This window comes from Mixophyes fleayi, chromosome 4, assembly GCF_038048845.1.
Source record: "Mixophyes fleayi isolate aMixFle1 chromosome 4, aMixFle1.hap1, whole genome shotgun sequence".
In the NCBI taxonomy this organism is placed as follows: domain Eukaryota; kingdom Metazoa; phylum Chordata; class Amphibia; order Anura; family Limnodynastidae; genus Mixophyes; species Mixophyes fleayi.
This window is the reverse complement of record NC_134405.1, coordinates 40,146,267-40,165,352: the sequence shown is the minus strand read 5'-3', so window position 1 is coordinate 40,165,352 and position 19,086 is coordinate 40,146,267. Positions and strand designations below refer to the sequence as shown.

Genomic DNA, 19,086 nt, shown 5'->3' with positions numbered 1-19,086 from the left:
CTGATTGGTTGCTATAGGCAACATCACTTTTCAAATCCGACGGAGAACTCGCAGCCTGATACATTTACCCCTATGTCTGACCTTTTGCTGATATCATCCTGATGAGTACAGTTCCTGAATTAATTAAAGAGCTGCTGACAGGAATGTTGGTGATCTCATATTTTTTACAAAACAAGATGTCTTGTAAATTGGCCAAATAATCAAGACAGTGATGTCATCCTTAGCGAAACACGCAGAGATCTCTGCAAACATGGCAGTGACTTCATGGCCATTAAAGATGACCGCATAGGATTACCCAGAAGGCATTGTGCTATCATGGCTGACGTGACTCATGGGATGGTTGACATAGAATTACCCAGAAGGCATTGTGCTATCATGGCTGACATGACTCATGGGATGGTTGACATAGAATTACCCAGAAGGCATTGTGCTATCATGGCTGACATGACTCATGGGATGGTTGACAAAGGATTACCCAGAAGGCATTGTGCTATCATGGCTGACATGACTCATGGGATGGTTGACATAGAATTACCCAGAAGGCATTGTGCTATCATGGCTGACATGACTCATGGGATGGTTGACATAAAGATGGACACTGACGTGCCTCTCTCTCCTCCTCTACTCTTCTCTCCAGCAGATAATTAGCACCATGGAGACCCAGGCCAGTAATGGCCCTGGCAGTGTGGGTATTCTTAATGGAACAAATGGAGCCGCCGACGACAGTAAAACCAACTTGATCGTCAATTACCTTCCTCAAAACATGACGCAAGAAGAATTTAAGAGCCTTTTTGGCAGCATCGGAGACATTGAGTCCTGCAAACTGGTCAGAGACAAAATCACAGGTATGAACCCTCTACTTTTATATTTTTATCTGTCATATGTCATCTGTACTTAAAATAAGTGGTGCAACATATAGTAGGGTGTCGTATATTAGTTGTGTCACAAAATGACAAAAGTGATGGTTTCTTCAACTCATTGCAGGGAGTAACTTCATTTCTTTTCCCAGTTTGCTAGTTCTATGAAAATAAGCCTCTCCTATTTAGAAAAACAGACTTCTGTGGAATACAGTCAGACTGTTTTGCCTGTATTGGAGCTCATTAGTGTAGGGTAGGGACTTTCTTCCTAGCATGTAAAGCTTTATAGAGACAGTTACACTTAAAATGACAATGACAAGAATTGGGTAGTGTTACTGACTAAAAATATGCAGATAGAGATATGTAAGACTGTGAGATACATCTTCACGAGTGGGTACACTATTATATATTGTTCATAATAGGCTTCGCAAGGACATTTACATCATATTTCTGCATTTTACCCCTGTGGTAAAATTCCAATTTATAAAAGAAGTGGTCTCTACTCAAAGCTGTAAAATAAATGGTGGGATGATTGCTCTGATCAGAAGGCGCTTAGTTCACGGAAAAATGACCTCTTCATCACGTATACTAAACCTAAAGGATTATTTAGGAGGGAAGTGTTTTGTTAGAACAGCTGACAGGGATTGATAAGTAGATCCTTTCACAGCTTATCACAGCGACTCCTGAAGTGTTTACCAGGGCGATAGATCTCATTTTTCAAAACCGATAATCCTATGTGTAGAAAGGGAATTATGTCTGTTGAATTAAGAACACGGAATTATGTTAAGAGAGAATGTAATTTACAGCTAGAATATTCTGGATACGGGCACATTTAATAACCATTTGCTCCCACACTACTTAAGAATTAAAATACATTTTGCAAATATAACCCAGTGGCTGAGGAAAATGGCTGCTACTGACAATTAGGGGATGGCAGGGAGCTGTTGCGGCTACTGAGAGGTAGCTGTAACTAGTTGATGGGTGGAGCCAGGTAGCGGATTCCATTAGAAAATGGAATTTAAGACATAAGTAATTTAATTTAAGACATAAGCGCTACGGAATATGTTGGCGCTATATAAATAAATGATGATGATGATCATAATGTGGTATATTAAAAGTTTATCAAATTTGCCTACATACTTAAGGTTGACATGCTAATTATTTGAGTCCAGCAATAATGATTACATATAGCTAATTGTAAATGTTTATCCCCATATATTGCAATATGTGCAATGGACAATTTTAACCTGCAAAATACAACCATTGTATAATATCTAATCACCCTGCCATGTACACACCACTCAATGGGGAACATTTATAAAGACTATTCTACAGATAACATTCCAGTAACCAATCGGAAGTGTCAGTTTTGTGGTACGTTGAAATAACTGATTGGTTGCCGTGAGCAACACCATCTTTATTTTACACAGCTCTCTGTAGAACAGTTTCCATCAATGTCCTCATAATTATCTAATCATGCCTTTCCGGGCATGCTAGGAGTTGTAGTCCCACGACAGCCAAAGAGACACCGACAGCTCTATTGGTTGGCCTAAGTGATGTACTAGATTTAATAGATGGTTAAAGCAACCCAAGTAGACTTATGATAGTAACCATTAACAGGCACTGAGACGTGTCACTCTAATATATTATAATATTTGCAAAAAAAAAAAAAAATAAGGAAAAGAAAACTTTATCTATGTTCATGTTTTATAAGTTGTCGAAACGTTCGATTATATATTTTGGAATATTAATAGTTCTTTCACATCATTGTATTTAAGGTTTTAAGACCAAAATGAGCAATATTTGTATGATAATCCATATAATAATTTATGAGACAGGTATTGGTTACTATCTAAAGTAGACTTTGGCCACTTGACCCAAAATTTAATTATTGCTTGGACTGGAACCATTTCTAGTATGTTTCATTTCCTAGAGGATTCTGGGACATTTCTCCCCAAATCCATCGTTTACTGATAAACTGAGAGAGTGGCGTTTGTAACGGGGGCAGGTGTGTTTTATTTTGCCTTATTGCTTTTTGTAAGTGCATGGGAAGTGGAGAGGCAGGTGGTCCGGCTTTGGTATACATCATGATGGTCTATTATGTGATTGGGGGTGGGGGGGGTTGTGTGGACAGCAAGTTGTCTATTAAGAGACCTTTGTACTGTGAGCGAAGGCTCAGATCTCTTTATCTGTATTTTGTGGCAGAAGTGTCCTCCCGTTCACGTTTACTGACTTACACAACTTCTCCCCCACAGGTCCTAAGGTAGCACTTTCACTGACTACACATCTTGCCCACACAGGTCAGAGTTTGGGGTATGGATTTGTAAATTACGTGGACCCTAACGATGCAGATAAAGCCATAAACACCCTCAATGGACTGAAATTACAGACAAAGACCATCAAGGTGAGGACGCGCTGCTCTCTGTGTAACGCTAACTCTCTGGACCTGTTTAGAGTGTAAGCTCTGTGGGCAAAATCCTTTGTTAAACAATTTAAAAAAAAAAAACAACAGCTTATTCCACACCAGTCATTGTGTACTGGTGTGGAGTGTAATCATATATCTGAGAAGTGGATTGTGTTCTATCCACCCCCAACAAAGAAATCAGATATGCCCCTAAACCAGCCCCCCCCCCCACCCCCCCTGCCAGAAGGCAGAGTGACAGATGCCCTCAATTTCTACCCCTACTCCCTTAAGGTCACACTGTATATTAGACGCAGCAGGTCAGGGAAGACTGGAAAAGTTCTTTTATTTATCTTGCCTTTGTCATTCAAATGTCCGCGCCTCCCCTTGGGGAAAGTGATGCTGTGAATGGGCGGAGGGGGGGGGGAGGACACAAAGGCACTAAGCCATCTGTCCTCTTGCTGGCTAATTAGGGGGTATTTCCCCTGGAGATTAAATGAATGGGGGGGGGTAGGGGGGACAGCGTGGATTGGGACAGGAAGCCAGCTGCTGTGTTTAAAACCCAAATCAGTGTCGCCCAGGAGAAGTTAAAGGATAAGTCTTGTAGAGCTGAAAAGTGACCTAATCACAGATAATCGTGCGGAGGTCAAACCCACCGAGGGAGCTTTGTGACCCAACACAGCGACACATTTAATGGCTGACAGGGCCAGTCCCTCTTAATGAAAGTGACATGTAACATGAACCCACAAGGCTTACACTCATTTTTTCTTTTTTTTTTCTTTACCATGTCATGTGATGCAATTATTATAATACTTTGCCATCTAGATTTGCAGCTGCTGTATAACTGGATTATAACTCCCAGCAGTGGCATCATCTATAAAATAACTTTATTAATAATGACAAAAATAAAGTGGCTAACGCAGCAATATTTTTATTTTGGGCAAATTAAATATGTGAAATTCCTTATTGGCCGGAGATATAGACAATGCAGTTTGTGGGAACTATTGGTATCAGCGAGACGTAGACACAGGGAAGGCAGCCATTTTTGGGAGCTAAAACCGATAGTCGTAAGACTGCAGTCTTAGACGTCACAGAGGCACAATATCGCTAGTCCCTAAGTGAATTGGTAGGCTGTCTCCGCACAGTGGCAGCAGCCATTTTTTTGTGGGCTGAACCAATATTAAAGTGACTGCAGCCTGTTAGTCCACCAGGAGCTAGTGATATAGGCATGTATGTACTAGGTCACAGTTTCCTAATTGATAGGCTGCATTGTCATTAATTCATTATGCTGGTGCAATTTAAAAAAAAAATGCAAAGATGCACGATTGTAGTATGGGGATTTATAGTTAAAGAATGAAGTGAAAATAAACATAGATTATAAATAAAGCAGATTTTGGGCTAGATTTACTAAGCTGTGGGTTTGAAAAGTGGAGATGTTGCCTATATCAATCAATCAGATTCTAGCTGTCATTTTGTAGAATGTACTAAATAAATGAAAGCTAGAATCTGATTGGTTGCTATAGGCAACATCCCCACTTTTTCAAACCCGCAGCTTAGTAAATCTAGCCCTTTGTGTCTAACTCTTAAGCGTAGGTTAATGGAGGCCATTGCATCAGATCAGTCTCCATCTCCCCTGCCCTCAACGACAAGTGTTGATGCTGCAAAGGCTCATGGGAGACTCCCTTGAGCGACCCAGCATTTCTGTGGAAACAGTGGCTGGGGACTCTGCAAACAATACTTTCTCATTAGGGAAAAAAGTGTCAATTAACCTCTTCCCTGCTTTCTAAGTGATGTTGTTCTGTGCTACTAAGTGACATTTCCAGAACAGAGGACGGTCTGAGAGCATAATGTGTGTGTTACATGGCCCTTATTTCTGCTGGTAAATAACATAATTAGTGTGCCGTACTTGACCTGAATGGCTAAATATTGATATTATTCTCTTCTAAACTATTGTTTCCCAACACTCTGTTCAAGTACCACGGGCAGCTCTTGTTTTCATGACTTGCTTATGTAAGAAAATGGGGAATAATTACTGTCCCTGTTAATGAGATGAAAAAGATGAGCTCCGCTTTGTGTTATAAAGACATTTCACACAATATGGCTCAGAGAGAGTACCCACCACATGAATATACCAGTAATACCAGTAATCCCCTTATTAGTCATACTGGGTTTTTTTATCACATGATAACAAAAGTAGGGCTACCATATTGATTACACCAGCAGTATCCCCATACCGATTACTGATTATACCAGTATTATCCCCATACTAGGTACAGTATTGTGGGTAATGATCTATGTCAGTACTGTCCAAGTGATTTGTGAGAATTTATGTTGTAAATGTATATATGTATATATATATATATATATATATATATATATATATATATATATATATATATATATATAATTTTAGGCTAAAATGTCCAAAGTCACAAGTAAAGAGTAGTTTTTGTAAATACAATAAGGGTTCCTGTCATAATGTATGTGGTGATATAGTTGTGAGTGGTATGTACATTGGCTGTGTATATGACATTCTGCCCACCCCCTGTGGCACAGGTATCCTACGCCAGGCCAAGCTCCGCCTCCATACGAGATGCCAATCTATACGTCAGCAGCCTGCCCAAAACCATGAACCAGAAAGAGATGGAACAACTCTTTTCCCAGTACGGCAGAATTATCACCTCGCGTATCCTGGTGGACCAGGTTACAGGTAAAAAGCCCTGTCTGGGAAAGATGGCGGTGTACAGGTGAACATGGGCGTATATCATTATTTGGGAAATTTTGCCAAACTCTGGTGACCAAGTGGGGATACCAGACATACAACAGAGGGGGAGAGACATAGGTTACTTTCAAAGGTTACTGCTATGACAGTGAGGGGGAGATATAGTCAACAATTACGTGGAAGCCAGACTTATATAGCCGACCATACGGCTCAGGTAAAGGTACAAGTTAGATACATTCTGCTAGAGAGTGTTTCCAACCAAATACTAGATATTTGTAGAATACAACCCTCCCCCCCCCCACACACACACACAAAACAAAACGCCACAAAGGTGGCTTTATCCTCTAATATACAGCTAACAGGCATGGCTATACTGATGGTTTTGTTTGTACTTTGCTTGCAGGGGTCTCCCGGGGAGTGGGCTTCATCCGATTTGACAAGAGAATAGAGGCAGAGGAGGCAATCAAAGGGTTGAATGGTCAGAAACCGCTCGGTGCCAGTGAACCAATCACAGTGAAATTTGCCAACAACCCCAGCCAGAAAACAGGTCAAGCGCTTCTTACCCACCTTTACCAGACCACAGCCCGGAGGTACACAGGACCCCTTCACCATCAGACACAGCGATTCAGGTGAGCCACCCCCCACGTGAAACTCCACACCCCCTGCATTAACCCCATCTCAGAATTTTCTTACCCTTTCCTGAACCCTGCTCCCTCCATGCCCACCGCAGCACAGCCCATACCCACATAACTCCCTTTACTGTTACTGATCATGCCCAGTACATGCGTTTACCAATTTGCTTCACACACTCATCGTCTGTGGCTATTTCTCTAACGCCATTCACCTTTCCCTGTCCATCTTCCCCTCGTTCTGATTGGTAGATCTAATGATTCTAAAGATTCTAAGAATGTTTAAAACAAAACAAAAAAAAAACCTGCTACCACGTTTGGCCACCGGGTGGCGATGCAGATGCTTTCCTTTGAAGTCTAGTATTGATTGCACATTATTATTATTATTATTATTATTTATTTATAAGGCGCCACAAGGTTTCCGTAGCGCCGAACACAGTACAAACAATGGACAGTACAGGGAATAACAGTACAGAACAATAAACAACTAGTACCAAAACTTCAGAGGCTCCAGGCAAAGCAGATGTAATGGAGTAGGAGCAGAAGAGAAGGTAGAGAGACAGAAGGGAGAAGGGCCCTGCTCATAAGAGCTTACATCCTGAAGGGAGGGGAAACAGACGGCCGGCACAAAGGGAGTCAGAGGGGGGGGGAGCAAGCGTGCACCCCAACAGAGGAGGAGCAAGGGGATGGGAGCGAGCATGGAGAGAGGGTTAGGTGGAAGGCTGGTAGGCTGTAAGGAAGAGATGGGTTTTTAGTGCCCGTTTGAAGGAGCACAAGTTAGGGGACAAACGGATGGAGCGTGCACATCTTAGTTTGTAGACTACAGTGGGGCAATGTTCTTATGTACCATGCTTGTATATGTGTTATAGTTATGCAATGCATATATCAAACTGGTGATGTGGCATTTCACAATAAGGATGGAGTGGGCAACTATAAAAATAATGTGTTTGCCGCCGCGATTGTTCCTGTATAGATTCGGACTCTCCCCCCTTGAGCTTCCTCCTGCAGAGACCCCTATCCCCTGCCTCTGTCCCTTCATCCTAGTCCTACCCACTGTCCCTCTGATGTCTCACCCTATTGCCAGCCCATCAACACTGTAAGATTACTGTCTGTTTACTCTCTATCCTGTATGTCTATACAGCCCATATCACTACATATGTATTATCCATTCAGAGCTTTATTCTGTATTTCTTCAGCTTCAGTCTCCAAGTCTTGGTTACCACTTGTACATTATTAACTCCATTCAATTTATCTATCATTCAGATCCATCTGTCCCATATCCGTGCCCACTTTCCAACCACTGCAATAATGTCTCCATACTTGTACACGTTACTACCAGTCCTTTGCCCGATCGCCGTCCATTGTCCAATTCATGCCGCTCACTGCAGACAGCACAGGAGCTCTCAGCACCCATCTCCTCTTATCCATCCCTCTCTTCAGGCTACTCTACAAGCTCTTCTCTCCCATCCAACCATATGTGCTTATCTCTGGGCATTGTAGAGAAAGACGTTTTACTGATCTGATTGTTCAAAGCAATCACCCAGAAATTAGATTGCTGAACGAGCAGATTGTGTGGGTATTGTTGTGAGTGGAAAACATCACCCAGTTTGAGGGGATCAATCACTTTAAAAAGCCTGCTGTGAAATTTTTGGTTGCTGACCAATCAGATTGGTGTGTGGGACCCAGGTGAGGGAATCAGATTGCTGTGTGGGGCCCAGGTGATGCAATCAGATTGGTGTGTGGGGCCCAGGTGATGGAATCAGATTGGTGTGTGGGGCCCAGGTGATGGAATCAGATTGGTGTGTGGGGCCCAGGTGATGGAATCAGATTGGTGTATAGGGTCCAGGTGATGGAATCAGATTGGTTTGTGGGGTCCAGGTGATGCAATCAGATTGGTGTGGGGGGCCCAGGTGATGGAATAAGATTGGCTATTTATTTTGTGCTCTTCTTTGGGCTGGTCGGTCATATGGTTGAGATCATGTTAAGTTTCGTTGTCCTTTGTGTTGAATGCATTAAATTGATCAATCAACACCCAAAGCAGCCAATGGCTCACATATTCCATGTGTGTGTGAGATGTAACCAGTCTCATTGTTCTTGTTGTCAATGTCTATCTCAGAGCTAAATTCAGCTTCTTGGTGATGATACAACAGACGCTAAACTCAAGTTTCAGACAAAGAGTTTGTCATCTCCTCTGGTGACCTGTCCATGATACATATTGGTCAGAGGGGTAATATACAGTGTACGTATCCTGACCTAGCACTGCAGAGTGTTTCATTTCTGCTGGGAATTCTGACTGTGGCCTCTGACAATTTTTTATTTTTAAGGTAGTTTGTCTTTCACTACAACCTTTCTGGGGATTATATTTGGACAGACGTCAGTGACAATGCAGAGAGTATTAGACAAAGAGTAACATGGAGGAATGGGTACTGCACATGTATGTTTGGTCTCCCCCTGCTCCCTCCTCATGTCTATCCGGAACTTCAGATTGGCCCCATCCCTCTGTACCTGCGCCACGACTAACACTGCGCTCCCTCTCCTGTCCCCTCTCTCGTAGGCTGGACTCTTTAATAAACACGGCGTAAGGAGTCAAGAGGTAAATAAGCCGCCCAGACCCACCCTCTGCCCACTCTACGGCTTAATGAGCAGGCTGAGATACCCCTCACTACACTGTGCTCCATCTACACCATCACTGTGATATCCAGCATTACACATAGGTAGTTGTGTGTACGTTGTAAGGTTCAGTGTGTCCACAGTGCAGTGTAATCATTATCACTGTGTATATTATACAGTGCAGTGTGATCGCTATCAGTATATATTATACATCGCAGTGTGATCATTATCAGTATATATTATATAGTGCAGGGTGATCATTATCAGTATATATTATACAGCGCAGTGTGATCATTATCCGCATATATTATACAGCGCAGTGTGATCATTATCAGTATATATTATACAGCGCAGTGTGATCATTATCCGCATATATTATACAGCGCAGTGTGATCATTATCAGTATATATTATATAGTGCAGGGTGATCATTATCAGTGTATCAATTGTTATATATTTACACAAGATCATTATACATATTATAATATTATTATTATTATATATCAGTATATAATTTATATGCACCATAGTGGGGTGTAATGAGTAATTAAATGTAGAATTAGCTTTGTATTAGATATTACCCACATACTCACTGTATTCAGCCGGTATCTCTCACTCCGCTCATTAATCTGCTCCTTAGATACATGGCTGGCATATCAAACATGTGCTACTTTCTGGCTGCCCTGTAACCTATTTGTTTTTTTGCTTTTTTGGGGGGTGGGGGGATCTCAGTTTGACCACACCCTCCTTAGAACATTTAATCTTCCTGTTGTTATGACCCTGTTGTGTTGTGTTTTGTGTTGTATAGAGCAAGTAGCCTATACAAAGACCTAATTAATAACATGGTGCTAACAAGTGCCAGCGGTGGGTGTGTCTGCCTGGTACACCACTGGCATCATCCATCCTGGCATCGCCGGGCACTCTGGGTGGTGAGAGGCAGCAGTGCGCTCTGATAAGGGTACAGTAGGGATCTGCGGGACTGTACAGTGTACTCCTCTTGGCAATATGGGTTTTTATACTGCATGCCACCAAACCATCTCATAGTGACGCATGTGGCAGTATACTCTTATCTGATTGGTTTCTCTGGGCCGGGGCTTATTTTCTGCTCTTTGCACCGTGCTATTACATGAGTCTTGGGGTAGATTTATCAATCTTTCTAAAAAGAAAAAGTGGAGGTGTTGGCCATAGCAACCAATCAGATTCTAGCTGTCATTTTCTTGAATGTACTAGATAAATGACAGCTAGATTCTGATTGGTTGCCGTGGACGACAGTTCCACTTGTTCTTTTTAGAAGGTTGGATAAATCTAACCGTTTATGTGTGTTCTACATGAAATGATAAAGGCCGGGTGAGCATTTTAATGTTATCTCAATATCAGCGATGGGGCTGTTTCATCTCTGAATGTAATGACATTATGGTCTCCTCACAACGCTGACGTATATATTGACTATAAAGACGTGCGTTTCAGCTTCCACTTCACCGGTTAGGAGGGTAGCCCCTCCCCCTTCTCTCAGCCACACCTCCTTCTGCTATGATAGCTATGACCTTGCAGTATAGTCTGGGGGTCGGAACATGGGTGCCAAAAAATATAGTAAAAATATATGCCTGTCAGTAGGAGAAAAGAGAGTTCAATAACAATATGACAAGAAACTTTCTCCGTCAGTAAATTTTGATAAAATTGTCAGTATAGAATATAAAACAAATTAGGGATTAGTCAGTATTGCTATTTGTACTGACAAAGAATGGTGTTGGAACCATACCTGTTAATCCATTGGAAGCTTCGCTGTTATTTTAGTTGATTGATTGAGAGTACTTTAGAGCAGCGGACAGAGGTTGTTGATGCCCCTCCAAGACAAACACCCCTTCCATGCAAATGTGAATCCATGGGGGAGGGGCCTCGACAACGTCAATATAACTTTGTATTGTATATTATTATCTTCTTGAATGCAAGTTAGAACTGTCATTTTACTTTTTGGTGGAGTTTTTCTTTATTGACAATACAATTTATAGTTTTCTTTTTATTGACTAGTATGGAAAAATGTGTATTATACAAGAATAATATTGGAATGATGTAGCATAGAGGCCATCAACTTGCAAATCTAGTCATTCATTCTTTTCCAGTTTTCTGACATAAGGAGAAAGTGTCCCTTGCACACAGTGGAGGCAGCCATTTTTGGTCTGAATTAATACTCATGAGAATTCAGTATTTCACTAGGATCCAGTGACGTCACTGAGGCAGGTCTTGAGAACTATTTATGAGGTACTGGTTTCTAGTGAACTGATAAGCTGCGCTCTTATAAATTTTTTCTCAGACCACAAAATAGCTGTCTCCGATCTGTGTGTTAAAAAAAAACTGGTATCTTAACCTTTCTGTACCACAAGGTGGCGCTGATTTATTACAAGCTGTTAACAATGGAGAATTTGAGCAAAACCTACACATTTATTGACAATTTTGCTAGCAGGGTGTACAGACAGACTGTCATGACTGACAGCGGGAACGCCAGCTAATTCTATGGATATACAAATAGTTAGCTGTTCGTTGACCTGGGAACACTTGCGATAGAGACGGCCAGGAAATAAGGCGCTGATTATTATTACTATTTATTTGTTTATTTATTTATTTATAAGGCTCCACAGATTCCTTAGCACCAAATACAGAAGCAAGTAACAAATAGATGAGGTAATACCATACTTGCCAACCTGCTAAAGTTGGCTTCCGGGAGCGGTGGCTGTGATGAGGGCAGGGCTCCAAAATTTGCGTCATTTTGTCGTCGTCCCCCAGTGACGTAATGACGCAAACGCGTCATTTGACAACAGGACGGGGCCAAACGCTGCGATTCCCGGTAAATTGTGGCGTTCGGGACCTAATTCCTAGTGAAGTGGGCAGAATTCTGCCAGATGCGGGAGATTGCCACACTCTCCCGGGAGTCCGTGAGACTCTCGCGCAATGATGGAGTCTCCCGGACATTCCGGGAGAGTTGGCAAGTATGGGTAATACACATCAGTAGCACAGATGAGTGTGAGCAATACTACGGGGGCTTACACAGAGTGCAGCAAAAGACGTGACAGGACGTACGAGAGAGTCAGACAGTAGACAGATGTGGGACAATAGGTAGAGAGGACCCTGCCCACGGGAGCTTATACTCTGACGAGTAAAGGCAATACAGATACTGTGTATGTCTTGAAATCTGAAGAGTAGAACCAACATAAATTATTATCTGATTGGTTCCACAGCATTCTTGCTCTTTGCAGCACAGACTGATTCCTCGCACTCGTTCTTCTTTCATTCCTTTCCTCTCGTCGTCCTTTTCTGTATATTCCTCCTGCCCAGAGACCGTTATCCTCATTCCTTCAACTACTCATCTATTTCTGACCTTACTAACCATTTTATTTCTCCCATAAAAATATCTTCTTAGAAAATTTTTTTTAGACTTACATTTGTTTTATTTTAAATATGATAAACACACAACCATAATAAGTGACACAATAGCGAGGTAAACAATAATTACAGGTATAGGATATATAATCTGGATTGGTTGCAGCATTGGGTATTCCATCTAACCTGCTTTTAGATAGTCTAATCATGCCTAAAATACTACACTACACTTGCTTTCCCCTATGCTGCTCCTTGCATTACCTTCATTAGACTGTTTAGCAGAGCTCCTCACAGTGATTGTTGTTGGAGACACTTGGGGATCAAGATGCTTATTCCTGTGTTCTCCTCTTTTGGGGTATACTAGACACCATTCTTCCTTACAAATACATTCCACCTTCCCCAGTAGCCTCATCTATTTCTTCACCATCATCTTCTACACATAACTATTTTCTTTCCACCATTTGCGATCTTCCCCCCCTACTAACTGCGTACAAACATCAATTTCACAATGATGTCTGTGTGTCGCACAGTTACTCTCTTCTCTGCTGCTTAAAGGTCCTAGTGCTCAATGCCCAACCTGCTACCACTTTAGTACCATTACTTTCATCTAATAAAACTTTTATGGCTAAAATTAGACATGAGAATAAGAGGACATTGGGACTGTACTCATTATATGTGACATTTTTGTATGTTTTAAGCTTATCTGGTGACGTGCAATTGTATGCTGACAAACGTGACCCATTAAAAGTGTAGGATTGTCTCAAGGCTGGTGCAAATTTTGAGTCCTTTTGCAGAGTGGAAGTGGGTGTGCGCCCTTCCCCAAAGTTAGGAACACCCCTAAAATGCTCCCAGTTCAGCCCTGTATCTCATTTCAATAATCTCGCTCTGCAAAATGAACTCTTGTTTTCGCATTGCTCCTCAAAACTAGGCGCTTGCTGCATACTTAGCGCGGAACGCGCTCACTCCGCCCAACTTCTATCGTTGGCCTGTGAATATATTTGCGTCACTGCAAATGTTGCCGTCTTGCGCCACAAGCCCATGCTTATTGTTAGAAATCTAGGCGCGTAAATGATGTCCATTGCGTTGCTATCATGAATATGTCTCCATGTCTCCTTCTTCTCTCGCTATCCACTTCTCCTGCACTTTCTTTTTGTGTGTTTCACGTGGAGCGTTTCCGTTTCTTCTCTGTCTTTCCCATACTCCACTCCTCCTTCTCACTCAAGCAGACCTATTCCTCACACCCAATGTAGTCCGCTCTCTTTCCTTCCCAGGTTCTCCCCCATCACCATTGACAGTGTTACTAACCTTGCCGGAGTCAGTTTGACCGGTCCTACCTCCGCCGGCTGGTGCATATTCGTCTACAACCTATCCCCGGAGGCCGACGAGAGCGTCCTGTGGCAACTGTTTGGGCCGTTCGGTGCAGTGACGAACGTCAAAGTCATCCGGGACTTCACCACCAACAAGTGCAAAGGCTTCGGATTCGTCACGATGACAAACTACGACGAGGCGGCCATGGCTATTGCCAGCCTGAACGGATACCGGCTGGGGGACAGGGTCCTGCAAGTGTCATTTAAAACCAGTAAACAGCACAAAGCATGAAAAGGAGGGCACTGAATGGAAAGAGCGAGAGGTCGGGTGGGGAAGAGGTGCGAGAGAGGGAACATGAAAGAGAGAGAAAGAGGGTAGAAGTAGGGAATCTCTAAACCTTGTCTATCAGCGGACACATTGCCACATGGGGCAACAGAGTCTGGTAACTGAAGGGTTCAACACCAGATTAAGCTTCCTCTGTTGTTGGGTCACAACACGTAATCCTTAGTGCCACCAAGACTGGTGAGCTGTAGTGTAGCACTGTTAGAGTTGACCAGGACGCCATCTCTGGCACTTCTAAGGTTTATCTTGGAGTCTGATACAACTGGGGTTGAATAAAGTTGGCATAAGTCCTGGTACTATTATGGGCGGCATACACAATACAAATCTTGATACATTATTGACTAGTGTTCCGAACCTGGTATCAACAGAAGACACACAGCTTAATTAGAACCCTTATAGAACGTTAGGCAAATTGAGGTCTGCTAAGGAGAACTCCAGCTTGGCACCTCTATGGCTGGTACAGGGGGGTATAGAGCCTGGTAAGATATGTAGAAAGTTTCTCTCACTTTGGCCGGTTCATTTTTCCCTCCGCCGAGGGGCTTAGCAACTTCCGCTCCCTCAATCTCTTCTCCATGTTCTTCTCACTCCACATCCTCCCTCCTCCTAATGAGTAATAAATCAAGACACTAGATGGCCGCAGAAACAAGAGAGAGAGAAAAAAATATCTATTTTTTTAAAAAAGGAGAAAAATAAAATCCAGTGAACATTTTAAGCCTTTCGCACTTGTCCCAAATTATGAGTCCATTAAAAAAAAAAAAAAAATTATATATACACACAGAATAGCTCTTTTAATTCACTACGGGGTACCAAAACCAGACCTTTTTTTATTAGAAAAACCCCCTTCCATGTTAGGGGCTTCCAGAAGTAATTCAAGAGGTAACTTTCTGCCGTGCAAAAATAACTTGGGGTTATTAAAAAGAATCTTGAAATTCTGCCTATACCTTTGTATCATCTCATCTTGTATATTAAGAAAGCTTAGCACTCATTAGATGGTTGAATTTACTGCAAGCTATAGAACGGAAAAGAAGAAGACATAACTTGCAATAATACATATTTTTTAATTCTCCCAAGTTATCGTTGCTTGACAAGCGAAAAACATTCTTAACCTGTGATGCATTTTAAATTTTAACTGCAATATATTTCTATGTTAAAGGATTCCCAATTTTTGGGGACTTGTTTGAAGCCTTTTCATTCAGACGGTCTTTATATATTTTACACGGTGGCCCCCCATGTTTTTTGGTAATTAGACGACATCCCTACTCGTGGTGGAGAATCTGAAACTTTGTGTATTTTTATTAAATATTATTATTATTGAATATCGTGCCAGGTTTTGGGTAAACAAAAATGTCTAGATTGGGTGAAATTATAGCCTCAGACCCACTTATCCAGGAGGAAATAAACAAATTCAGTTTTTCGACAGAGAAAAAAAAAAGTTAAAGTCTTTTTCTTACATTGCAAGAATAAAAACTAAAAATGAACGGATGTAATATAAAAACTCTGACATTGAAAAAAATAATCCTTGGGGAAACAAAACGCCTTGTGTACCGTATAATATGTCTTACATTAAGAAATGGCCCAGCTCTTGGCACGGGAAGAGTAGGTGATGTAGAGGGAGTACTATAGAACCCCTGCAGGAATCAACTTCCTACAAGTGCAATAATGGAATCTAATTGGTTATATATAGACGATAAGATGATCTATTTAAAGAGAAAAAATCATTGTAAATATTTCAAGTTCGTTATGTTTCAGCAACGCCTTTCTAGGGCCGTATTAACAAAAATTTACTGTCAGCAAGTCTTTCATAGGGGGCCGGTCAAACCTGCAAAAACTTAAGACAACGTAATATTAATTTTGAATGAAGCCTTTAATTCAGCTCAGCTACTTCCCTGCATGTACCCGAAAGCTCTGCTAAACTGGAACTTGCATTTTGTAACACAGACTCCCCCCCCCCAAAACAAAATAAAAAAATGTTCCCTTGTGTGCAGACTGTTGCAGACTTGTGGGTAGATTTGCGAAAACTTCTAAAAAGAAAAAGTGATGGTGTTGCCCATAGCAACCAATCAGATTCTAGCTATCATTTATCTAGTACATTGAAGAAAATGATAGCTGTAATCTGATTGGTTGCTCCTCTTTTCATTTTTATAAGCTTTAGTAAATTTACCCCTAAGGCTTTGAATGTGACTCTAAAATTTAGATAACTCAAAGTCTATCCTGCAACACCAATATTATTTTTTTTAAGACATTCATTTTTGGTTGTGACCCGGTTGTTTTTTTGTTTTTTTTTTAAATCTGACAAATAAATATAAAAGTCTGTCAGGTCTTAATTGTTAGCTATAAACCAAGCAGCCTATAGCGGTAATTCCACTTTCTCTACCAGATAGCCTAAAGCCGGCCCTTCTCAATGAAGGCATACTTTGAACCCCATACTGAAGAAAATAAAAGCGGAAAGTGGGACTGCAGCCTTAATTAAAAGCAAATATTCATAACATATAAATTAAAATTAGCTTGGCGTAGAATTATTGTGTAGAAGAAAAATAAAATAGCTAGAGAAAATTTGGTTGTATATTAGTTAAGTTAGCGTCTGTTCTATGAATCGGTTTTTTTGTTGTTTTATTTTATTTTTTTAGATTTACGCCCCAGCCGTTTCTCTAGTTAACGTGTTTTTAATATGATTTAATTCATATTTTTTTGTGTTTCTTTTTCTAATATAAAAAATAATAATAACGTAGTTGGGATAAGGTCGAGAGCAAGCTCTTCTGCCCCACGATTTTAGTTAGTTCTTTGTGTTATAGATTCCGTGTGGTTTCTTTGACTGTGTTTAGTAGAACGTTGTAGGATCTCTTGCAAATTAAAAAGAAATAAAACAAAGAGTCAACAGAGAACAAAAAAATAAAAAGACATTTATGTAAAGAAAAAAAAAAAACGAACAAAAACACACAAAAAAATGAAAACCTGGCGAGATCTTTTAAACTGTTGTTTTTAACTTATTTCGAAGTATTTATTCTTTATTTGTGTGGGTATAAATATGTGCATATTTATGTTTGTTCTGAGCCTAAGCAAACAAGGTTTCTTTTTTCTTTTTTTTTTTTTTTGTCAAAGCCCTTCTCCAATGAGGAAACAGGGCTTAACTGGCATTGAAGGAAAAGGTGATAATTTATTTAAAGAACGAAGTAAGGGTGGGGGTTGAGAAACATTGTTAAAAAAAAAAACACATAAAAAAAAAAACAATAATGTGCATTTTTTATAAGCTGGTTTGAAATCCATTGAGCTGAGAGCACTGAGTAATAAAACGCATAAAAAAAGTAAATAAAAAGATAATTATTAATAAAGGATGGTCTCTTCGTATTATTTAGAATGAATGGGGGAGAAAGGGCGTGTGCAAAAATGGTAATATAAAGATGGGGAACGACATTACCAATATGTTCTGGTTTATTTGCCTGGTAAGACTTAGTGCTAAGTATTCAAGAGCACCTGAACGGTAAGTTCTGGTGCTCTTGAATACTTCATCATCATCACCATTTATTTATATAGCGCCACTGATTCCGCAGCGCTGTACAGAGAACTCATTCACATCAGTCCCTGCCCCATTAGAGCTTACAGTCTAAATTCCCTAACACATACATACAGACACAGACCGAGAGAGAGAGAGACTAGGGTCAATTTTTGATAGCAGCCAATTAACCTACCAGTATGTTTTTGGAGTGTGGGAGGAAACCGGAGCACCCAGAGGAAACCCACGCAAACACGGGGAGAGCATACAAACTCCACACAGATAAGGCCATGGTCGGAAAATTGAACTCATGACCCCAGCGCTGTGAGGCAGAAGTGCTAACAACTAAGCCACCGTGCTGCCCCACTTAGCACTACGTCTAGCCTTCGATACAGGAAAACTATGGTTAATAGTAGTTCAATTATTTTTTTTAGTTATGAAATTGTCCCCACCCACAACTTTAAAAAGAATAAATGTTTTTGGGCAGACAACCCCTTTAATACTTCAGGGGCAGATTTTTAGGCTGCTACGAGGTACCAGACTGATCAGTAATTTGTGGCTGCTGTTTGTGTTGGAGGAAATTACCTCTGAGTATCTTTATAGCTTTATATTAAGGTCAATGCCTGTAGACTGGTAACCAGGATTTTCAAATAGCAACGTTAGGGAATTATGGTTATTCCACTTGTCCTCTGTGCCAGAGCCAAAGTGAGTAGACCTTATAGCTCAGTGTTGGCTAACCTGTGACACTCCAGGTGTTGTGAAACTACAAGTCCCAGCATACCCTTCCAACAATAAGATGCTATGTATTGGCAAAGCATGCTGGGACTTGTAGTCTCACAACACCTGGAGTGTCACAGGTTAGCCAACACTGTTATAGCTTGACTGGAGTTTGTATATGGGAGAAGGTCCCTTCTGAGATATGTTGGGTGGTCTGTTAAATGGATGTTTTGTATTGCAGTGTTTTTAATTCACCAGTAAGTTGATCCCAGGGTTTGAATAGGTCAAGTTAATGGTGAGGTGGAAGTGAGTGTGAAGCTGGAACGTTGGTGGAATTCTATCACCTTCGGTCTAGAGTATATAGCAGGTGTACAAAATGAACTTTTTATTCCCCCCCAAATATATTTTTTACTGAAGAAGTTAAAACAATTATAAAAGATACATGAAAAAAAAGAGACATTTGTTAAGCAAAGTCGTCAATGGTCAACCAAGCAGGAAGAGAGAAATCAGAGTGAAAGTGTTAAGTCTATCATTGGAGATTAAAGCATATCGTAATCTCTAATACAGTTTCTACGCCGCCATTGTGTAAAGCTATACCTAAACATTGTACCTAAAGTATGCAAGCTGCTCACTGCA

General features: G+C 41.0%; 1 protein-coding gene across 4 annotated transcripts in view; it reads left to right on the top strand.

The window, feature by feature from the left end:
- Nucleotides 1–17,572, top strand: part of ELAVL3 (ELAV like RNA binding protein 3) — a 32,364-nt gene extending 14,792 nt beyond the window's left edge. The window contains exons 2-6 of one of the 4 annotated variants that reach the window (XM_075206701.1): nucleotides 638–845; nucleotides 3,113–3,261; nucleotides 5,815–5,968; nucleotides 6,384–6,609; nucleotides 13,865–17,572. In XM_075206701.1, coding sequence (XP_075062802.1) covers nucleotides 638–845; nucleotides 3,113–3,261; nucleotides 5,815–5,968; nucleotides 6,384–6,609; nucleotides 13,865–14,192 — 1,065 coding nt within the window. In that variant the 3' untranslated portion in view covers nucleotides 14,193–17,572. Of the gene's footprint in view, nucleotides 1–637; nucleotides 846–3,112; nucleotides 3,262–5,814; nucleotides 5,969–6,383; nucleotides 6,610–13,843 lie in introns of all 4 variants that reach the window. The other 3 variants (XM_075206703.1, XM_075206700.1, XM_075206702.1) reach the window with 3 other exon arrangements.
- Nucleotides 17,573–19,086: the final 1,514 nt, after the last annotated feature.